We start from the raw sequence: 24,573 nt of genomic DNA on the forward strand, positions 1-24,573 counted from the left end.
AATGTGAACAGCCAGAAGCCATGGTCCATGTAGATATGGGTAGGATTAGTGATGAGGTTCTGTATAGGGAGTTCAGGGAGTTAAAGGGCAGAACCTCTTGAGTCGTGATCTCAGGATTGCTACCCTCACCTCGTGCTCATGAGGCCAGAATTAGGAAGATTATACAGTCTAACACGTGGCTAAGGAGTTGGTGTAGGAGGGAGGGCATAAGGTTTTATGGATCATTGGGTTCTCTTCCAGAGAAGGTGGGACCTGTACAGAAAAGATGGTTTGCACTTGAACTGGGAGGGGGATTAATATCCCAGCAGAAAGGTTTGTTAATGCTGCACAGTTGGGTTTAAACTAGAGTTGCAGGAGCATGGGAACCAGAGTGCCAGAACAGTTAGTGGAGAGGTTGTGGAGGTAGATGTTGGTAAGACCTCAGACAAAGTCAGGAATCAAAAAGTTAAACACGGTGTGGCTAGTGTCAGGAGCTGCATATATTTCATTGCAAGAAGTACCGTAGGAAAGGCGAATGATAGTGCTGAAGGTGGATTAGAAACAGAGGTAATGTGTGGTGAGGTGAGGCAGTTGATAGGGCAGAACTGTAGTCAACAGGAAAAGTTGAAACGTGAAACGTGAAAATTGAAAAGGGTGAATACAGGACTGAATGTGTTAGATGGAATAAAGTAGATAAATTTGATGCACAGTTGCAGATTAGTAGGTATGATGTTGTTGGCATCACTGAATGATGGCTGAAAGATTATGGCTGGGAGCTTAATGTCCAAGGATACACATTGTATCAAAGGAATAGGGAGGAAGGCAGTGGGGTGCCATTGCTCTGTTGGTCTTAACATAGCCCTTCGGATTGGAAGAAGACACGCTGTTTGCAGTTCATCTGTGGACACGGAGATGGGTCGGCAGTCCCAGTCTGGCAGCGCAGAGTCTAGCACAATGGGGGCACTGGAAGTCCGTTGTGGTAATAATTGTGGCTGCTGTTGTATGATGCCGCTCGTGGTTTTTCATCAGTTTTTGGCAGTGCCTGTCTTCAAAACCGGTGTGGGCTTCATAGCACAGGGCTCGCCAGTGGGTTCTGTCAGCAGCCGCAGCTTCTAGTTCCCCTGGCTGGACGTCACAGTGGCGTAGGGTTTCCTTCACAGTGTCCTTCTAGCGTTTGCGTGGACAACCTTGAGGTCTCTTTCCAGTCTCCAGTTCACCAGCTGGCGCGGAATACAGTGATCGTCCATTCTGATGACGTGTTCCACCAACAGCATCTGGGCTCTGATGATCAGGGACTCAATGCCGGTGGACTCCGCACGATCCAAGACCTCCAGTTTGGAGATATGGTCTTGCCAACGAATGCCAAGGATGGAGGGGATGACTCCATATGAAATATGACATTTCTCCAGTTGTTTGATGTGTCATCGATACAGAGTCCAGACCTCACATCCATATAGGAGAGAAGGGACAACCACAGCTCTATAGACTCAGCTTTGTGGAGACACGGACGTTGTGCTGATTGAGCACTCTGATATGCAGCCTCCTCAGAACCTGGCTAGCCTTGCTGATCCTGGAGTCAATTTCTTTGTCCAAAGACCCATCACTCAAGATGATGCTTCCCAAGAATCTGAAGCTGTTTACATTTGTCAGCTGGGTGTCATCAACAGTAATTTTTGGTTCTATGGGGGTGGTGTTTGGCACGGGCTGGTGAAGTACTTCAGTCTTGTTCAGACTGATAGTCAGGCCAAAGGACGTAGCAGCGTCTGAGAATTTGTTCAGCATTAACTGTAGATCACTGTCTTTGTGTGCCAGGAGCGTACAGTCATCAGCAAGGAGAGTTTCTTTAATGACTGCATGGAGGCACTTCGTCCGAGCGTTCAAGCGGTGAAGCTCAAAGAGAGAGCTGTCCAATCAGTACCTGATGTACGCTCCCTCCTTCAGACCTTGAACAGCATGTGACAACATACAAGTGAGGAACAGGTTGAACAGGACTGGGGCTCGTACACAGCCCTGCTTTACCCCATTGGAAATGGCAAATGCAGCTGACGTATCATCACTGCAAAGGACCTGTCCTGTCGTTCTGTCGTGGAGCAGCTGAATCATCTTCACAAATTTCTTCAGGCATCTGTAACATCTCGGGATGATCCAGACAGCCTCCCTGTTTACAGTGTCAAATGTCTTTGTCAGGTCAAGGGAAACAGAGTAAAAGGGCTTGTTCTGCTCGATGCACTTCTCCCAGACTTGCCTCACTGCAAATATCATGTCTACTGTACTCTGTTCTGGCCAAAAGCCACACTGTGCCTCCGGGAGGTTCCTTTCTTAGACAGTGACAAGTCTGTTCAGGAGAATGTGGGCAAAAATCTTGCCTGCGATGGACAGCAGTGAGATACCCCTGTAGTTTCCGCAGTCTGATTTGCTTCCCTTGTTTTTGTAGAGAGCCATGATGAGGGCATTGCGGAAGCCATCAGGCATCTCCTCAGTGATCCAGATGTCTTCCAGGATATCTTGGAACGCCTGTAAAGTCTAAAATGAAATCAGATCATTAGAAAGAGGTGACATCAGGTCAGAATGTGTTGAATCATTGTGGACTCAGCTAAGGAACTGCAAGAGTAAAGAGAATCTGATGGAAGCTGTACATAGATCCCCAAACAGTAGTAAGGATATGGCCTACAAATTACAACAGGAGATAGAAAATTCGTGCCAAAAGAGTAATGTTACAATAGTCACGGGGGACTTCAATATGCAGGTAGATTGGAAACATCAGATTGATGTATGATTCCAGGAGGGGGAATTTCTACAGTGCCTATAAGGTGGCTTTTTAGAGCAGCTCGTGGTTGAACTCACTGGAGGATCAGCTATTCTGGATTGAGGGTTGTGCAATGAACCAGAATTGATTAGAGAGTTTAAGGATAAAAAAATCCTTTAGGGGCAAGTAATCATAATATGATAGAATTCACCCTGAAATTTGAGAAGGAGAAGCTAAAGCCAGATGTATCAGTGTTACAGTGGAGTAAAGGGAATTACAGAGACATGAGAGAGGAGTTGGCTAGATTGGAAAAGAACACTGGCAAGGATGACAGCAGAGAAGCAATGGCTGGAATATCTGGAAACAGTTTGGAAAGCACAGGATATGTACATCTCTAAGAGGAGGAAGTATTCTAAAGGAAAGATGACACAACTGTGGCTAACAAAAAAAGCAAAGCCAACATAAAACCAGCATATAATAGAGCAAAAGCCAGCACATAATAAAGTAAAAATTAGTGTGAAATTAGAGGATTAGAAGCTTTTAAAATCCAATGGAAAGCAACAAATAAGTCAATAAGAAAGCAAAGATAAAATATGAAAGTAAGCTCAACAACAATGGGAGTGTGGAATGAGCTGCCAGATGAAGTTGTAAATGTGGGCTCACTTTTAATATTTAAGAAAAATTTGGACAGGTACATGAATGAGAGGTGTATGGAGGGATATGATCCAGGTGCAGGTCAGTGGGACTAGGCAGAAAAACAGTCAAGAAGGGCCAAAAAGCCTGTTTCTGTGCTGTAATGTTCTGTGGTTCTAATAATATCCATGAGTTTACCAAAGGTTTCTTCAGATACATAACGTGTAAAAGAGAAGCAAGAGTGGATATCAGACTGCTGGAAAACAATGCTGGAGAGGTAGTAGTAGAGGAAAAAGGAAATGGTGGATAAGTTGAGTAAGTATTTTACATCAGTCTTCACTGTAGAAGTCACTAGCAGTATGATGGAAGGTCCTGGTGTCAGGGGTCATGAAGTGTGTGAAGTTACCATAGCTAGAAACCGAAAGCTTGAAGGTAGGTAAGTTGCCTGGACCAAATGGTGTACATTCCAGCGTTCTAAAATGGGTAGCTGAAGAGATTGTGAAGGTATCAATAATGATCTTTCAAGAATCACTAGATTCTGGAATGGTTCTGGTTGACTGGAAAATGTAAATATCACTCCACTCTTCAAGACGGTAGAAACAGAAGATAGGAAAATATAGGCCAATTAGTAGTTGGTGTCGATTATTAAAGATGAGATCACAGGGTACTTGGAGGCACATGATAAAATAGGCAGTAGTCTGCAAGGTTTCCTCAAGGAACGATCTTGCCTGATAAATCTGTTGTATTCTTTGAAGAAAGAACTTGCAGGATAGACAAAGAAGAATCAGTTGATGTTGTGCACTTGGACTTTCAGAAGGCCTTTGACAAGGTGCCACACATGAGGCTGCTTAACAAGCTATGAGTCCATGGTATTACAGGAAAGATTCTGGCATGGATAAAGCAGTAGCTGATTTCCAGGATTCCAAGAGTGGAAATAAGGGAAGCCTTTTCTGTTTGGCTGCTGGTGTTTAGTGGTATTTCACGGGGATCTGTTTTGGGACCAAAACATTTTACTTTATATGTGAAGGATTTACATGATGGAATAGATGGCTTTGTTTCAAAGTTTGCAGATGATATGAGGATAGTTGAAGGGGCAGGTAGTTTTGAGGAAGTAGAGAGGCTACAGAAAGACTGAGACAGATTCGGAGAATGGGCAAAGAACTGGCAGATGGAATACAGGGCTAGAAAATATATGGTTGTGCACTTTGATAGAAGAAATGAAAGGGTTGACTATTTTCTAAATGGAGATAATATACAAAAACTGAGGTTCAGAGGGACTTGGGAACCTTGTGCACTGTTCCCTAAAGGATAATTTACAGGTTGAGTGTGTGGTGAGGAAGGCAAATGCAATGTTAGCATTCTTTTCAAGAAGGCTGGAATATAAAAGCAAGGATGTAATGTTGAAAGTTTATAAAGCACTGGTGAGGCCTCACTTGGAGTATTCTCAGCAGTTTTGGGCTCGTTAGCTTTGAAAGGATGTGCTGAAACTAGAGGGTGTTCAAAGGATATTCACACAAAGGATTCCAGGATTGAATGACATGTAAAACAAAGAGCATTTGTTGGCTGTGGGCTTGTATTTACTAGTGTACAAAAGAATGAGGGGTGACCTCATTAAAACCTATTTAATAGATCGTGAAAGGTCTTGATAGAATGGATGTGGAGGGAATGTTTTCTGTGGTGGGAGAGTCTAAGACCACAGGACACAGCCTCAGAATGGAGTGGTATCCTTTTAAGATAGAGTTGATGAGAAATTTCTTCAGGCAGAGAGTGGTTAATCTGTGGAATTCTTTACCACTGAGACCGAATTTTTATGTATATTTGAGACAGTGGTTGATAGATTCCTGATTGGTCAGGCCATGAAGCGATGCGGGGAGAAAGCAGGAGATTGGGGTCTGAGGAAAATTGGATCAACCACGATGAAATGGCGGAGCGGGCTCATTGGGCCAAATGACCTCATCCTGCTCCTTTATCTTATGGTCTTATGCTTTAATCCATGTAGACCAATAGAAGATGGATAACTGTAGGGCCCATTCATAAAAATATCATAATTTTAATTTTGAAATCCAGACAGCAAGAAACATGTTTTTGATTCACATATGAGAATAAATTTGATCATGACCAGAATATTCCCCATTCGGCTTTGCATGAACTAACTCGTTTTTTTTTTCAAAAGCATTGTGCAGTTTTATATCCTGAATGTGGTGAATTTATGTCTAGTTTAGAGCAAAAGGTACCAGACCTACTATCGTAAAGGAGTTACATTGATGTAAAGCAATTCAGCAAATCTGGCAGGTTTAAGCTTTTGTTCTCTAACTTGGCTGCTTGGAATGAGGTTTCACCATACATTAAATGAGATTTCATCCTACTCAAAGTAAAAGTCCTACTGGGAGCTATAAAGAAGCACACCACAGAATCATATGAGGGAACAACAAAAACTATTAATTCAATTTGCATTGTGCCTTTAATGAAGAAAAGCATCCCGGCATTCTTCATAGGAGCATTATCAAATGAGAAATGACGCTGAGTTACATAAGTCAATGTCAAGGTGGGTAACCAGAAATGTGATCAAAGAGACAGCTTTTAAAGTGCGTCTTTATCGAGAAAATAGAGGAAATAAATTAGGCAAGAGGATTTCCAAAAAAAAAAATCACCACCAACAGAAGCTCCAGCTCCGACAGTTAGGACAATGGAATTCTGGAAAGGACAGCAGGAAAGCATTGAGGAGTATGGGTAACTCATGTTGGAGTGGAGTATGGAGAGCAGGGGATACCTCGATCCACCAAACAACATTTAAAGTGAACCACTGAAAATCACCGATCATGGTGATTGCAATTCAGTTCTTGGACAGCAAAATATTTAATAGCCTTTTACTTCCAGATAGACCATGATTGCTCATGTTACAACACAGCATGTGATGATGATGATACTTAAGGAGATTACAATGCTGTTTTTTAAGTCATAGGCACATATATATAGCTGTGGTGCATAAGACTTTTACACAGTACTATAGAACAATGGCAACATTGTAGCGGTGTGCTACACGCAGCGCTAAAATTACGACAAGGAGTCGGTAACTGCAGTCGAAGGAAAAAACTTTATTCGAAAACTTCAGCCTCACTTTTAAGCCTCCCTCAACTGGCCCCCCATGGCGCAGAGGCTCCAAAGCTCTGTGCTCGCAAACCCCCGTAGGCTATCTAATTGTGAGTCGGTTCGGATGTGCCAGGAAATGGGTCGCCACATAACCCCCCCCCCCCCAGAACCGGCGATACACCCCCCAATGTCCACAGTCTGGGCCAGAACCTGCTTGGGAGGTCGGCTTCTGCGCCGAAGCGCCGGAAACTCGGCCGGTTGCGCCAGGTCCACATGGGCCGGTTTGAGGCGGTCCACCGTGAAAACCTCCTCTTTCCCCCCAACGTCCAGCACGAACGTGGACCCGTTGTTCCGGAGCACCATAAACGGCCCCTCATATGGCCGCTGCAGCGGCGGCCGATGCCCGCCCCTTCGTACAAACACAAACTTACAGTTCTGTAGGTCTTTGGGTATGCAGGTCGGGTGCCGCCCGTGCTGTGAAGTGGGTATGGGGGCCAGGTTACCGAGCTTCTCGCGTAGTCTGCCCAGGACTGCTGCGGGTTCTTCCTCTTGCCCCCTTGGGGCTGGTAGGAACTCCCCGGGGACGACCAGGGGCTCGCCGTATACCAACTCGGCCGACGAGGCGTGCAGGTCGTCCTTGGGCGCTGTGCGGATGCCGAGTAGGACCCAGGGAAGCTCGTCCGCCCAGTTGGCTCCTCGCAGGCGGGCCATGAGGGCAAACTTCAGGTGACAGTGGAAACGCTCCACTAGCCCGTTCGACTGTGGGTGGTAGGCAGTTGTGTGGTGCAGCTGAGTCCCCAAAAGGCTGGCCATAGCTGACCACAGGCTGGAGGTGAACTGGGCGCCTCTGTCGGAGGTAATGTGGGCTGGTACACCAAAGCGAGATATCCAGGTGGCGATCAGGGCTCGGGCGCAAGATTCGGAGGTGGTGTCGGTGAGCGGGACCGCCTCTGGCCATCTTGTGAACCCGTCCACGATAGTCAGGAGGTGCCGCACTCTGCGCGACACTGGCAGGGGGCCCACGATATCCACATGAATGTGGTCAAAACGCCGGTGGGCGGGATGGAACTGCTGCGGTGGGGCTTTGGTGTGCCGCTGCACCTTGGCCGTCTGGCAGTGCATGCACGCTTTGGCCCATTCACTGACCTGTTTGCGGAGTCCGTGCCAAACGAACCTGCTGGAAACCATCCGGATAGTTGTCCGGATGGAGGGATGTGCCAAGTTATGAATGGAGTCGAAAACGCGGCGCTGCCATGCTGTCGGGAAGACTGGACAGGGCTGGCCGGTGGCGACGTCACAGAGTAGGGTCCTCTCACCTGGGCCTACGGGGAGGTCCTGGAGCTGCAAACCGGAGACTGCGGTTCTGTAACTCGGAATCTCCTCATCCGCCTGCTGCGCCTCTGCCAGCGCCTCAAAGTCTACCCCTTGGGAAAGGGCATGAACGGTAGGGCGAGAGAGCGCATCTGCCACGACATTGTCCTTACCCGAGACGTGCCGGACATCCGTCGTGTATTCAGAGATGTAGGACAGGTGGCGTTGCTGGCGGGACAACCAGGGGTCGGACGCTTTCGTAAACGCAAAGGTAAGCGGTTTGTGGTCCGTGAACGCGGTGAAGGGCCGACCTTCTAGGAAGTACCTGAAATGCCGGATTGCCAGGTAGAGCGCCAACAGTTCCCGGTCGAAAGCACTGTACTTGAGCTCGGGTGGTCGCAGGTGTTTGCTGAAAAGCGCCAGGGGTTGCCAGCGACCTGCGATGAGCTGCTCCAGCACCCCACCGACTGCCGTGTTTGATGCATCCACTGTGAGGGCAGTAGGGGCGTCCATTCTGGGATGTACTAGCATTGCGGCATCCGCCAAAGCTTCCTTCGTTTGAACGAAAGCGGCGGCGGACTCCTCGTCCCAGGTAATGTCCTTGCTCGGACCCGACATCAGGGCGAACAGGGGGCGCATGATCCGGGCAGCTGAAGGGAGGAAGCGGCGGTAGAAATTGACCATACCTACGAATTCCTGAAGGCCTTTGATCGTGGTGGGTCGGGGAAAGAGGCGGACCGCATCTACCTTAGCGGGCAGAGGGGTTGCCCCGTCTTTAGTAATCCTGTGGCCCAGGAAGTCAATGGTATCGAGTCCGAACTGGCATTTAGCAGGGTTGATTGTAAGACCGTACTCACTCAGTCGGGCGCAGAGTTGACGGAGGTGGGACAGATGCTCCTGACGACTGCCGCTGGCTATGAGGATGTCATCCAAATAGATGAACGCGAAGTCCAGGTCCCGTCCCACCGCGTCCATTAACCGCTGGAACGTCTGTGCGGCATTCTTCAGGCCGAACGGCATGCGGAGGAACTCGAAAAGGCCAAACGGGGTGATGAGAGCCGTTTTGGGGACGTCGTCAGGATGCATCGGGATTTGATGGTACCCTCGGACGAGGTCTACCTTGGAGAAGATCCGTACGCCGTGCAGGTTTGCTGCAAAGTCCTGAATGTGCGGCACAGGGTAGCGGTCCGGTGTGGTAGCCTCGTTCAGCCTGCGGTAGTCGCCGCACGGTCTCCAGCCCCCCATCGCTTTGGGCACCATGTGCAGGGGGGAGGCCCATGGGCTGTCGGACCGCCGGATGATCCCCAATTCCTCCATCCTCTGGAACTCCTCCTTCGCCAGTCGGAGCTTGTCCGGGGGAAGCCGCCGAGCGCGGGTGTGGAGGGGTGGTCCCTGGGTCAGGATGTGGTGCTGTACGCCGTGCCTGGGCATGGCCGCTGTGAACTGCGGTGCCAGAACCGATGGGAACTCCGCCAGGACCCTGGTGAAGTCGTTGTCGGATAGCGTGATGGAGCCGAGGTGAGGGGCTGGCAACTGGGCTGCACCCAGGGAGAACGTCTGAAAGGTCTTGGCGTGTACCAGTCTCTTCCTGGGCAGGTCAACCAGTAGGCTGTGAGCCCGCAAAAAATCCGCACCCAGAAGCGGTTGGGCTACGGCGGCCAGTGTGAAGTCCCACATGAACTGGCTGGAGCCGAACTGTAGCTGCACCTGACGGATGCCATAGGTCCTTACTATGCTGCCATTCACGGCCTTCAGGGGGGGACCCGGTGCCCTGCTGCGGGTGTCGTAACTCGTCGGAGGTAAAACGCTGATCTCAGCCCCAGTATCGACCAAAAACCGGCGTCCCGACCTTCTATCCCACACATACAGGAGGCTATCCCGATGGCCAGCCGCCATAGCCATCAGCGGCGGCTGGCCCTGGCGTTTCCCGGAAACTTGCAGGGCGGGCGACAACGGCGGGCTTCTGCGCCCCATCGCTGGTGGTAGAAGCACCAGTGTTCATTGGGCCGGGGGTTGGCGGGCTCAGCGGCCGGGCCTGGACTGATTTGCTGCCGGGAGCGTGGCTGGGAGATCTGTGCGATGGACGCCCCGCTCACCTTTTTGGCGTTCCACAGCAAGTCCGCCCGGGCTGCCACCTTCCGGGGGTCACTTCCGCGTCGGATAGCAGCAGGCGTATGTCCTCGGGCAGCTGCTCCAGGAATGCCTGCTCAAACATGAGGCATGTGTGTCCGTCGGCCAGAGACAACATCTCATTCATTAAAGCCGATGGAGGTCTGTCGCCCAAGCCATCCAGGTGCAGTAAACGGGCAGCCCGCTCGCGCCGTGAGAGTCCGAAAGTCCTGAGGAGCAGGGCTTTGAATTCCGTGTACTTGCCGTCTGCCAGGGGCGACTGTACGAACTCTGCGACCTGGGCCGCTGTGTCCTGGTCGACGGAGCTCACCACGTAGTAGTAGCGGGTGTCTGCTGAGGTGATCTGGCGAACGTGGAATTGGGCTTCGGCTTGCTGGAACCATAGGTCCGGGCGCTGTGTCCAGAAACCCGGCAGTTTCAACGAAACCGCATGAACAGAGGCGGCGTCGGTCATTTCTGGTTCAAAAATCGTTTGGACCGTCGGGGTCACCAATTGTAACGGTGTGCTACACGCAGCGCTAAAATTACGACAAGGAGTCGGTAACTGCAGTCGAAGGAAAAAACTTTATTCCAAAACTTCAGCCTCACTTTTGAGCCTCCCTCAACCGGCCCCCCATGGCGCAGAGGCTCCAAAGCTCTGTGCTCGCAAACCCCCGTAGGCTATCTAATTGTGAGTCAGTTCGGATGCGCCAGGAAATGGGTCGCCACAACATGACCGAAACATCGTGACATAGTCCAGGGTAGAAATAAAAAACTTTATTAGAATGGTTTTGGTAACAGATGAGATTAGGTAGTAGCAGTGTCGCAGGTGGTAATGCATGGAAATGTTACCATACTTTTCAGATATTGCTACTTCAATTCAAATATTTGAAATATTTATCAATCTGGACAGTTAAGTGTTTCCATATTTGCTCACAATTCTAAAACTCTTTATTTCTGTCTTTTCTTTTGTTCAGGTGTACAAGATGTAAGTTCCTAATTTCATTTAAAGTTTTATTCATTGGAATATTGAAGACACTGCAAATTGAATTCTGCTTTTCTTTCTTGATAATAACTGATGCAGGTATTTTCAGTTTGAATACGAGCTTCTACTTTATCTTGAACTGCAGAGGTTTTTGAAAGATCTGATCCACATGTTGGAATTCAATATGGAAATTTCTTGCAGTTGATCTTCAATGGAGAATTTTGAAGGACTTAACGTATTGTCTGATAATGAGTGTTTGGTCTATGATTTGATCTATGTTCACCTGACCTGTTCCATCAAGATGCATTTAAAACAAGTATTCTAAATTTCACAAGAAATAAATTTTAAGTCAATCCTTTGTAATTCCATTGACTAAAGCTGAAGATTTTTGTATTAGGTGCATGGATGATTTTCAAAGTAATTTCATGTTAATCTGGCACTTTTGACAATTTTGATCTTACAATTGGTCTTTCATTGCAAAGTGAAGGTTTTTGTCATTAACATCCTCTTTATGCTGCAGCTCCGTGATAAACCAAATTTGAGTATATGTTACTGTACAAATTTTCCAAAAGAGATTAAAGATGTATTCATGATTATAAATAGTGATTTAATGGCAGTGTGAGAGAACAGGATTGTCCAGTGTGTTAGCTACAAGCTATGTGAAGCCAGTTGAGAATTCAAATCTGGGTAATTCCATTTTATTACTAGGTTGATGAATGGTTCTTAATAAATCATGTCATTGTATATATGGTGTCACTACTTATATTCATGCATTTTTAAATCTTTTTTGCATTTGTTGGTAAAATAGCAAGCCATAATGTTTGATAATTAAGCATGTTTCTCTTTATTATTCATTGACTCTCGTCTACATTGGTGTATAACATGGCACAAATGGCAGGAGAACCACTATTTCTATATGCAGAAGGGACATAACTTGTTTCCTGCACTGTCAATCAAAGTGACTGTTGCCAATAAACAATAATGAGCCATTCTGACATCAGATGCCAGTACAAATACATTCTGGAGGTGATCAGATGTGAGACTTGACTACATCATGAGAAGCAAGGTTCTTAGATTGAGTCACAATTAAGTCATATTCATTCTTCAACTGCTAGACAAAAGCTGAGAGGGAAAAGTTTTGCATCGTAAGGTGGCAGATGTTTGTTAGCTAAACACGCACATAATGTGTTTCCCTGTATTGCGTTTGGGATATTTTGCATTTATAGTACGTGCAGTTTAACTATGCCAATGCGTTGTCAGATTAGTACTTTGAGAAAAAAGTCTCACCTTGTAAAGATACTTTTTGTTTTAATTTCAGGCAGAAAACTCAGCATTGGCGCTAGAAAATGAACATCAACGAGAACAATATGAACGCTGTCTTGATGAGGTGGGAATTACAGAGTGTTCTGAGATCATTTCATTTCTATCATCTTTTTACTTTTGGAGATTTGCAGACCACAGTCAAAATATTTTTAATTAGGTGTGTGTGTGTGTGTGTGTGTGTGTGTGTGTGTGTGTGTGTGTGTGTGTGTGTGTGTGTGTGTGTGTGTGTGTGTGTGTGTGTGTGTGTGTGTGTGTGTGTGTGTGTGTGTGTGCAAACTTTCATTACCCTATAGTTTTATTGAGTATGCCCAGAAGAAAGTTAATCTCTGTGTTGTATATGGTGATGTATATGTACTATGAAAATAAATTTACTTTGAACTTTACTCCAGCTGATGCTTTATGTGTGGCTTTACTGAAATTAATGTCTTTAATCATGAATTAACTTGTCTAATTTGTTGTGATTATACAATGTACTGTATAAGTATCCCCCCCCCCATATCATTAGTTTTCTCTTGCAAAGCCATTCTTGTTTCATTGTAGTTTCTGACATATTTAAAGATGCCATTAGTACATCCGGCCCTCCCCACTAACCTCTCTCCTGTCCCTTATCCCTACAAGCAGACAAAATGCTGCACCAGCCCATTCACCTCCTCCGTCACCTCCAATCAGAGCCCCACAAAGTTCTCCATCTGAGGCAACTCTTCACTGGTGAACCTACTGAGTTGTGTCTGGTGCTCCCAATGTGACCTCTTCTACATTTGGGAACTCGTAAATTGGGGAACCGTTTTGTTGAGCACCTCTGCTCCATCTGCCAAAAGTGGAACTTCTCCTAGCCAAACATTTTAATTCCTCTTTCCATTCCCACTTCAACATGTTGTTTGTTTCATGACCTCCTCTTGTGCCAAGATGAAGCCGTCCTCAGGGTGGAGGAGCAACCCAAGACCTTAAATTCCGTCTTGGTAGCCTCCAACCTGATGGTAAGAATACTGATTTCTCCTTCTGTTTATTTTCTCCTCCCCATCCCCTGTTCATCCATTCCCCACTCTTCTCACCTGCCTATCACCTTCTCCTTCCCTTTCTCCCGTTGTCCACTCTCCTCTCCTGTCAGATTCCTCCTTCTCCAGCGCTTGACCTTTCTCACCCACCTGGCTTCACCTATCACCTTCCCCTCCTCACATTCCTCATTTTTTTTATTCTGGTGCCCTTCCCCTTGCATTTCAGACCTGAAGAAGGGTCTCAGCCGGAAACATTGTTTATTCCTTTCCATACATGCTGCCTGACCTGCTGAGTTCCTGTAGCAGCTTGTGTGTGTTGCTCTGAGTCTCCAGGATCAGTAGAATCTCTCGTGTTTACCATTAATAACTTACTGTTTATGGTATTAAATGATAGAATTGGATTACTAACTTTGCTTATTATGGGACCTGTTATACCTTTGTTTTTCATCTAATGACAATGACATCTAATGACATCTAATAACAGTAAGTTATTAATGGTAAGATCTGATAAGAATCTGATTGCAGAATCAGAATCAGGTTTATTATCACTGACATGTGACGTGAAATTTGTTAACTTGGCAGCAGCAGTTCAATGCAATACATAATCTAGCAGAGAAAAAATAATGTTAATAAATAAAATAAAATATAATAAATAAACAAGTAAATCAATTACATATATTGAATAGATTAAAACAAACGTGCAAAAACAGAAATACTGTATACTTTTTAAAAAGTGAGGTACTGTTCAAAGATTCAATATTCATTTAGGAATCAGATAGCAAAAGGGAAAAAGCTGTTCCTGAATCGCTGAGTGTGTGCCTTCAGGTTTCTGTACCTCCTACCTGATGGTAACAGTGAGAAAAGGGCATGCCCTGGATTCTGGAGGTCCTTAATAATGGACGCTGCCTTTCTGAGACACTGCTCCCTATCTGCTCCCTTTAAATCCCTAAAAAAGCTCCCTGACTAGATTTACAACCTTCTGCAGCTTCTTTTGGTCCTGTGCAGTAACCCCACCCCCCCCCCACCCCTCCACCATACCAGACAGTGATGCAGCCTGTCAGAATGCTCTCCATGGTACAACTATAGCTCTTTTTGAGTATATTTGTTGACATGCCAAATCTCTTCAAACTCTTAATAAAGTATAGCCGCTGTCTTCCCTTCTATAAAGAACTACAAAGTTCTATAAAGAACTACATCGATATGTTGGGGCCAGGTTAGATCCTCAGAGACAGTGACAACTTCCTGGCAGCAATCTAAACTACTACCTTCTGTATTAGTTACACTTTTTATCAGATACAGTCACTGCATTCAATAGCCCATAAACTGGAGTTGAGCTTTTGAACTGCCAGTGCAACCAGGCATATTGGGGGTGTGAACTGAGGTCTCGAAGGTGCAGAACAGTTGTGTTGCGGTGTGTGGCCTGAGTCCAAGTGTGAGGAATAAGCCAATGTTTGGCCATTGGTGGAGCAGGCTTGGGGCCTATTCAAAGCAGAGGTGAGGCAAGCTGGGGCAAGGCAGAGTCGAGGCTGCAGGACCTGGACCCAAGCATGAGGAATGAACTGATGTTTGATTTATACAAGCATCGAGCCAGATTGAAAAGGTTAGGGTGTTGAGACTAGAAGCGAGGGGTGAGCTGGTGTTCAGCTCTCTGCTTGATGATGTTTACTAATCTCTGCGCTGAGCTGAGGCTGTGACCTGTAACTAAGAGGCTCCTGGACTGACTGCAGTGGTGACTAGCTTTGTGGCTGTGGACTTACTTTTGTGAACTTTGTTTCTCAATGTTTTTAGCTTACTTTTTATTGTTTGAGTGATTTTTCTTTTTTTTCCACATTGGGGGTTTGATGGTCTTCTTCTTTTAATGGGTTCTGTTGGGTTTCTCTGTCTTGTGGCTGCCTGTAAGGAGACAAATCTCAAGGTTGTGTATAGTATATGTACTTTGATAATAAATGTACTTTGAATAGGTCTCTGTCTCAGCCACCTGTGTAAATATATTCCTATAAGGGACGTCCTTGTGGCTGCCTATAAGGAGACAGATCGCACGTGGTAGTATGTAGTATACGTACTTTAATAATGAATGTACTTTGAACTTTGAGAAAGATGAAGATGGGGCAGTTGCAGCACAATATAGGGATATATTTACATTTTCAGCTACTCATGCATCAGTATTACCCTGATACTGGTCCATGGGCCCTATGGACAACTCGAATCCTCACTGGTGTCATTAACTGGAACAGTGTGGAGATCAGAACATCGGGTCAGCCGTCAGAGGCCTCCGTAACTGAGTGAATGCACTCTCTGTCTTGGTGGTGGGGGGAAGAGTCTGCTGGTTTTCAGGTTGGGTAAGCTTGAATGAGCGCCACTCTAGATAGTAACATCAAAACAGCGATCTGTTAGTCCCCCTCTCACTGACACCTCGCTGCCCCTTGTAAAAGTGAGGGAGAGAGAGCGCCCAAGGCAGGTTGAAGTGCTGGGTCAGGGAATGTAGTTGTTTTGTTGGACTGCAGATCGGAGGTTCTCTGGGAGTTTCCTCTTGCTTGCTTGGTGGGTGGTGGGTGCTGTTGCTTCTGCTGGGCTTAGCAGCATGAAGGCCAGGAGCTGGATTTGGTTGTCAGAGGCTATTTGAGGTGCACGCCATTGGGAGCATTTACTAGGTAGTGGGTGCTTGTCCCCACTACCACCCCGACTATAACAAGCTTAAGTAACCATACTGTATACATTCTCGGAAATCAAATGGAACATTTTATATAAATATACAATCTGAATTTGTTTCAATACCTGATAGGAAAGTATCTGTAAAGGTGGTGTTTCTGCATTTCTATTCGTTTTTTCTCTTCATAATTACTAATTTCTTAGAAACATAATTAATATGTAAATTTATCAGTGCAATCGTAAATAAATCTGCTCATTTGACTGGAGTGCAGATATTTCTCAAATGGATCTCTGATCCTTCATGTCTGGATGGGTGGTTAAAATAATTTGAAACCTGGTTTGGTCTGTTATATCTTTCCAAGCTAGTCTCGGAGATGATCACTATAAGTAATGGATATTAGTGCAAAGCCTGAAGCAACTGGCTAATAATGTAGCTAATGAACATTATAATGTCGATCAGCACACATATCTAATACTGCTTTTGTATAAGATAATATTATTAACTAGAAGTGGAAAGGTATTCAAATTATTTCTATTATAAACATGAGAAAGTCTGCAGATGTGCGATATCTGAAGCAACACACACACACACACAATGTTGGAGGAACTCAGCAGGTCAGGCACTGTCTCTGAGAATGAGTAAACAGTCAAAGTTTCAGGCAGAGACTCTTCCTCAGGACTCTAAAGGAAAAGGGAAGGTGCCAGAATAAAAAGATGGGTGGAGGGGAAGGTGATAAGTGAAGCCAGGTAGGTGGGAAAATGAAAGTGCTGGAGAGGAAGGAAAATGATAGGAAAGGAGAGAGAACCATAGGAGAAATGGAGGGAGGAGAGGGCCCAGGGGGAAGTGATAGTCAGCTGAGAGGAGGTAAGAGGTTAGAGTGAGGAATAGAGGAAGAGAGGCAGAAAGGGTTTTTTTACTGGAAGGAGAAGTTGATATTTATGTATTCTTGTATACAAACTGATGAAATATGCAGAGCAATGTTTGCTGGCCTATTTAAAATAATTAGTCATTGCATGTTCTATTCCATTGTGTATGTTCCCATGATCTTAGCCTTTTGGAGAAGATATTCTCAATTAACAGAATATAACTGAAGACAGCAAATGAAGACATCAAATTTAGAGTCATAATTCTGTGGGCTAGTTTCAACCAAGAATTATGTAGCTTAGTTTTAGATTTATTTGTTAGGCCTATTGTGCTTTGAATTTGTACATGGTCTTTCTGTTCAAACAATGTCTTGATCAATGTGATCTATTTATAATAATTTTTAATACTGATATGGATTATATTATGCAGATTGATTTGAGCTCCTCTTCCATAGTAAGAAGATGTTCAATGAAGAAGTAAAAGAACAATATGCAGGAGGCTTCCTGGAGATCAATAGCCCATTGTGGGGTTAGATATAAAGGGCATCCAGTTACAGATTACTGTTCAGAGTATAACAGAAGCTGAACAATCTAGTTGGTGTTTATTTGCCACGTCTTAATACAGATCTCAAAAATATGTAAGAACTTCATTTGCTTTCCACTGCCAACTGGTAAATTCCTTAACTGGAAACAAGGCAAGAAGTTAATATCAAAATAAACAATTTGTTTATTGTGCATGGAATTAGTAGAACTAAAGGAGACAGACAGGAGGTTTGTGAGCATTTGTATTGATGGGCCACTCTGATCAGTGGATATATACAAGTACTGTACTCAATTCTCTACCCTCTTCACCCGACTTCAGCACCAGGTTTTTCTTTTCACTTCCCTTGTGTGCCAACACAGCTTTCCTTTGAAAAAGCAACACTGGTAGGGAGTTCTAACTTTTAATTACTCTGAATAACTAAGTTAATCTTGAATTCCCTATTTCAACTTCATCCCAGGAAGAGAGTGCAATGCCTGCTTTGATGGCAAGGATTTATTCAAAAGCAAACAGCTGTTTGAAGTGTATTAAAAGAGTTTGTATGCCATTAAATGAATTTTCAATGGAGTTAGCATTGGGGTTGTGGCACTGTGATAACATTATTGCTAAAAACTTTTTTGTGTGTTCTTTGTAGGTGGCTAATCAAGTTGTTCAGGCATTGCTTACTCAGAAGGTGAGCTTCTTCACTTGTTCCCCATGTATATATTGCAACATACTCAGTGTACAGAATATTAATTGTTGTATCCACAAGGAGTAGCTCGTAATTTTATCAGTCATGCATGTTGAGATATAAAGTTTAACTGAGGTTTGAGAACATCACAAAAGCTGTAATCAATATTTCTTCGACATTGCATGATCGTGATTATCCCAACAACACCCCCTAGCAAAAGCATACACTGTCATATCTTGAATTGAAACAAGATTCTTTCAAATAATAGGTTCCTGCACTTCAAATACACAGGAGTCTGGATTGGCAACACTACAATTCACTGGTGGTTTGTGTGATCATTTATATTAGTCAGAATTGTTCAGAGAGGAATTGACATCAAGTGAGAGAGAACAAGTTGACACAGAACTCAAGTATCCAGCACTGATTTAATATCACTATCTAGCACTGATTTGAAATCAGTATCTAACATTGATTTGACAGCACTATCCAACACTGATTTCACATCACTATCTAACAATAATTTAGCATCAGGTAAAACTAAATAAGAGGGAAAGGAAAATGGAATTAAAATGTACAGATCAATTTATTTTCTATAAAAATCAAGGACATTTGTGGTACAATATTTTTTACAGGTTTGAAATAATTAGTCATTACAAACTTTTTTCTGGACTATATATTTCTATGACTGGTCTTTTTGTGAAGGTCATCTTAATTAAATGAACACGAAGGTAGCAATTATTCTGTCAAATATAAACATGTTGATGGTTTAATTCTCTAGATTAATTCAAATCAAGAGTCAATTTTAGAATTGTCTGTTTCTGCTGTTATCCCTGTCAAAGCAATAGACTTTATTAATATTTAATCTTCATAATGATGGCTAGTATTAATATTGATTACATCGTGTGACTGATACAACCTCTTTGTAAAAGTAAGACTGTCCTTGATGAAGCCTGTTAATAAAGTAAAACAGTAGCTAGGAAAACTACATTGTGGAGAAAAAGGCTCAGGCTGTGGATCAGAAGTGAAAGGGTTCAAGTTACAGATTATTATTCAAATATGTGTTGTAGCAAAAACATGAAACACTTAATAATACTGGTCTTCACTTCTCATGCTTCAGTATTGATCAGCTGAAAAGTGTAAATGATTAATCACAAGTTCTGGTAATATTTCTGTCATTCTTCATCACAATACATTTTGCACTCACAGGATTTAAGAGATGAGTGCCTGAAACTGCGCACTAGGGTCTTCGACCTCGAACAGCAGAACCGCACATTGAACGTTTTATTTCAGCAGAGAGTTTGCCTGGCGTCTGACTCCCTTCTGCAGGTCTGTGTACTTATGTTGGTGCCTTTGTCTGTCAATATTCTGCTTACAGAAAAGATCTGAATAAGGTTGGAAGAATACAGAGAAAATTTATAAGGATGTTGCCTGGCCTGGAGGACTTGAATTATAAGGAAAGATTGAATAGGTTAGAACTTTATTCCTTGGAATTTGGAAAATTTAGAAGAGATTTGATAGAGGTATAAAAAGTTATGAAGGGTATTGATGGAGTAAATGCTAGCAAGCTTTTTCTGCTGAGGTAGGTTGTGGACCTCAACAAGGGGTCATGGGTTAAGGCTGAAAGGTGAGATGTTTAAGAAGAACATGAGGGGAAACTTTTTCACTCCTGAAAGTGTGGAAAGAGCTGACAGCACAAGTGGTACCTGCAAGCTTGATTTCAATGTTTAAGAGAAGTCTGGATAGCAGGTATGGCTATGCCTTGATGCAGGCTGATGGGCCTAGGCAGTTTAAATGGTTTGGCATGGACTAGATGGGCTGAAGGGCCTGTTTCTGTGCTGTATTTTTCTATGACTAATTATTAGTTATCTTTCATAAGGCTATATCAAACTGCATTGAATTAGATGACAATTTATGATGATGAAATGTTTCACATTAATTCATAGGGCAATCCAATCCAAAGACTTTTTTCAATGTTTTTTATCCTTTCAGTGACAGTCTTTGTACGCAATGTTATTAAATTGGATGCAATACATTTATGCAAAGAATCAAGTGATCAGCCAAAAGATCAAATACAAAAAAAATTAAATATCCTGATTAAACTTTCCAGATTCTATTGTGATTTTCAAATAGTTTGTCAGTGGAGGAAATTACTAAAGGAGAAAAGGGAAATTTATGTTATAAGTATAACCCTAGTGTGTTATTCTAGAAACACTGTATGAGAATGAATAAGTTTGGTAATGTCTACTTGTCTCAATATCAACTTCTTTAATTGCATTTTGTGATTTGAATGTGTTAAAAAAAACTAGAATGTGTGACCATACTTACAATTCTGTAGTCATGGTAAGACATACCCTTGTTTAATTTTCTGTAATAAATAGCATACCTCAGTTGAAAACTTCAGATTAAGCTATCTTTTGGGAAACTGTGGAGAGTGAAATGTGCATTGATGACTATGAATATAAATACAGGTGACACAGCAGTCCAGATGAAGGGTCCCAAACCAAAATATCAACTGTCCATTTCCCTTCATAAATGTCATCTGAACAGTTGAGTTCCTTTAGATCTTTCTGTTCTGCATGTCCATAGCTACCTGTATATACTTTTGCAAATTCAGTTTAAATGATAATCTGTTTATAACACATAATCTTTCCACTGTTGATCTCTCATTGAGGATTAGTGTGTGTTTTCCTGACCTTCCGTTCCTGGTGCGGTTACCATCAGTTTTGAGGCTGTTGTTGCACACCACTCAAACAGTAAATCTATATCACTCCTGCATGCCACTTCACTGCTATCTGAGATTCTACCAACAACAGTGGTGTCAGCAGCAAATTTATAAATGGCATTTGAGCTGTGCCTAGCCATACAATCAGGAGTGCAGAAAGTAGATCACTGGGCTAAGAATACATCCCTGAGGTGCACCTAGGTTGATTGCTAGCACGGATTGGATTAGATAAGATTCAATTAGTTTTATATGTCACATATACATTGAAACATCAAAACATACAGTGAAATGTGTTGTTTTACATTAAAGCCCAACACAACCCACAGCTGTTGCCATGTTTCCAATGCCAACATAGTATGCCCATACTTACTAATACTTGTATGGCATCCATTAGTCTCACGAGACCATGGACCTGTGCCTGGAAAGTCTTCTCCAGGCCACAGGTCTGGGCAAGGTTGTATGGAAGACCGGCAGAGTTGCCCATGCTGCAAGTCTCCCCTCTCCGTGCCACTGATGTTGTCCAGGGGAAGGGCAAGGGCCGATACAGCTTGGCACTGGTGTCATCACAGGAGTTGCCAGAGCGAGGTTGAAGACAACATCGGACTGCCGTAGGGACTCCAGCTCCGGATTTGTCCTCAGGGTTTCCTCCCGAAGCCTTTCCCATGAGTGGGTATGGCCGCAAGGCAGCGGAGGCTTGAAATCAGAGTTTTCCCTCTCTTAGATGGACTGCTTTCTCAGGCTGACAAGCTCCATCTACCCAAATCATATAAATGCGTTCATTAAAGATACAAATTAAACATAAATTACACACAATTTATACAAGTTAAAAAAAGAACAAAAAAGTGTCCATTTTAGTGAAAATTGATCAGAGTGGTCACAGTATTGCTGAACTGTAGATGCAATATATTTTGCCTAATTCCTAAATGCTGGCCTGATATAGAATTAGTGCTTTCAAGTTGGTTCAAGAATCTGATGGCAGTGGGGAAGAAGCTGCTGTTGTACTTTGAAGTGTGGGTCTTCAGGTTCCACACCCTGCCTGATACATTCTGACTGTGTACATCACAGTCTGAATGGTTGGGGTCCTTAATGATGGATGTCACTTTCCTTAAGACATTGCTTCTTGTTGGTGTGCTTAACGAAGATATTAGTTGTACCCATGACAGAACTGGATGATATCATCTCTGTCAGTCTCAAAGTGTCCCTGTGCATTGGAGTTAGCACAACAGACCATGATACAGCCTGTCAGGATGCCGTATAGAGGCAATGGTCATTGAACTCAATTATCAATGCTTTCAATTTAATTGGTTTGTTCAGCTTGAGAACAAAGGCTGTGTAACAGTTCTTAATAATAGCTGGTACCTTACTGAACTAGACCCAAGATGAATAGAAGTGTTTTGCGACACCAATGGTCATCTCAATATCATTTCAAACATTTTTATCTGGGCTGGTGGCTATCACCATTTTAAATCTGTTGAGAGATCTAAATTCTAAAATTTCCAAATATTATTTATGTTCATTGTTGTTAGATTGTGTAACATGGGGGATAAACTTAGCAATATCTGATTTATAATTAAAAACTGAAAATCAAGATTTAAAACAGATCTCAATTGTTAATGGACAGATCACATTTGTCAGCCTGCCCTTTATCTGTCTCACAAGGGTTGTCTTGCACACATGATACGTGATGATTGTATAGGGAGTTACGCAGTGTCTTAAGCAAGACTCAGTTCTTTAGACAAGATTTCAGCAGATAAGATAGCTCAGTTATTATTAATAACACTGTTGCCATTGACAGCAGTGATGTAGTTGAGGCAAAAAGGTGGCTATAGTGGATAAATGTAATTTTAATAATTTTATTGGTTGTGCTTTGCTTGTTGTTTCAAAAGTTTCTGATATTTTATTGTATAATAAGGGTATTGGCAGTAGGAAGCAATGTAACATAATATTTATTCTGCTATTGTTTTCCCTTGTACTGCCTCACTACACCGATGTGATGAGCTGATCTGTATGGATGGCATGTAAAACTATGTTTGTGTCTGTTCCCCCCCCCCACCACCCCGTACACCTGAGAATAATCAACCAGGACACAATAGTAAACCAGTAATATGATGACGGAGGAGGAGAGGGATTGTTAAATCCAGTGCAGCCAATGGATTAGCAAGGCATAAGGGTGAGTTTACTAATACTTACCATACACCTAAAAGAAAGCTAGAGCAATACTTTCACTAATCCACATTCACTGTCATCTCCCAATCAGGAATCCTCTTGCAGGGGGGAATGCTGAGGGCCAGGTTTTGAAGCTTGTTGATTAGTTCTATGAGGATGATGGTGTTGAACACTGAGCTGTAATTGATAAACATCAGCCTAACTATTTTTGCTGTAGTCTAGGTGTTCCAAAGCCAAGTGGAGAGCCAATGAGATTGCATTCTGCTCCAATTCTTGTTCATGTCATCACCAATAATAAAATAATTAACTAAAATAACTGGACTTAGAGCACACGCACTCTTATGTCCCAGACGTTCTTTTTATTTACTTGTGCACAAGGGGAACAGCATGGTCCCCCGTCACCCACACGGTTCTGGGACTGAACAGAAAACTGCTGTTTTTATACAGAATTTGCTTATCAGTTGTGGATGTGGATCATTCGGTAAATTGCATATGTTTAAATTCCTTACTTTCAAGATCAATCACCAGTCACAATAGAGGTTTCAAAAACCAATTGAAACGTCAAGCTGACAGCCGATGACATTTTGAAGTTAGTAAAGCAATCGTTCCTTAGTCAGCTGGTTCTGTTATTCCTTATTTCATCTGTCTCTGGCACCTCCTATTTTGAAAAGGGATGCTATGTTTTAGGAAGACCTTTTTGGGAAAGTCTCACTGCAGAGGCCTCACTCATCTGACCCAAGTACACACTGCTACAGTCACCCCTTTAGTGGGTAAGGTTGGCTCTGGAAGTCTCACTTCAAAGATGTTCCATGTCTACTACCGCCCCAAGATATCCTTGCCTGGATGTTGTCTTTAACCCTTGCCTTACTGCAACTTCCACTCTGACAGGAGTTAATTCTAGCCCTGACTGACCTCTTAAAGATCTTTGTCACAGTAGATATGAGTGCTACTGGGCAATAGTGGTTAAGACAGCTCTCTACTCTTCTTGGACAGCGATATACTTGATACCCTTTTTAAAGCAGGTGGGGCCTCTTACTGCAGCAGTCAGAGGTTGAAGATGTCTTGAACACTCCAGCCAGTTGACCTGCACAGATTTTCAATCGCACCCTATCAGTTGGACATGGCATGGTACTGACAATATTTTTCTTATATTCTTCTAATTTATGAGGAGAAGGCAAAAAAATGGGATTGAGAGGGGTAATAAATCAATCTTGATGAGCAGACCGACCCAGTTCAGCTCTCATGTCTTATGGCCTTATAGGCCTTTGGTCTGGACATGAGAGTTTAGATAGCAGATGAGCAGGAATGTGGAATATGGCAACATTATGGAGCCAGCTAGGCAATGGTAGATTCAGCAGAGATTCTGTGTCAGAACTGAACTCAGTGTCAAATATTATACAAATATTATGAACAGTGTGCAATTCCAATAGACTGAAGAGCTGGTTTCATTAGTAAGATAAATTTGAGAAGGTGAATACAAATCAGAGAATGGCTTACTTTCAGGGATACCCTAGGTGTACTTAAAGTCAAGAAGAAAGATGTTGAGTTCTGAAGAAGCTGTGTGTTTAAACAATCACAGACAATAATTATTTTTGACTCTTAACTGGGAATTCTCATAATATGTAGCTTGAATGCTTGATTTGTTCAGTAATTTCTCCAATCTTCTTGTTTCGTTTAAAAATTGCCAGAGTATATTCATTAATAATCTGATGTGTGTGCTTTTGGCTTGACATTTTTAGTACATTGATCTGAATGTAGCTTTGATTTGAAGGATTTAAACATAAAGTTGT

At 43.4% G+C, this 24,573-nt stretch overlaps 1 protein-coding gene across 16 annotated transcripts in view; it reads left to right on the forward strand.

Moving 5' to 3' along the window:
• The window catches only part of nckap5l (NCK-associated protein 5-like), a 954,759-nt gene that overhangs the window by 678,786 nt on the left and 251,400 nt on the right, over positions 1 to 24,573 (forward strand). For all 16 annotated transcript variants that reach the window (XR_009511536.1, XR_009511537.1, XR_009511538.1 and 13 more), the window contains 3 exons: positions 12,172 to 12,240; positions 17,860 to 17,898; positions 19,102 to 19,221. Coding sequence is in view for 13 of the 16 variants with exons in the window: in XM_059966283.1 (XP_059822266.1) it covers positions 12,172 to 12,240; positions 17,860 to 17,898; positions 19,102 to 19,221 (228 nt within the window). In the remaining 3 variants the exon portion in view is untranslated. The remainder of the gene's footprint in view (positions 1 to 12,171; positions 12,241 to 17,859; positions 17,899 to 19,101; positions 19,222 to 24,573) is intronic.

This window comes from Hypanus sabinus, chromosome 4, assembly GCF_030144855.1.
Source record: "Hypanus sabinus isolate sHypSab1 chromosome 4, sHypSab1.hap1, whole genome shotgun sequence".
NCBI lineage: Eukaryota > Metazoa > Chordata > Chondrichthyes > Myliobatiformes > Dasyatidae > Hypanus > Hypanus sabinus.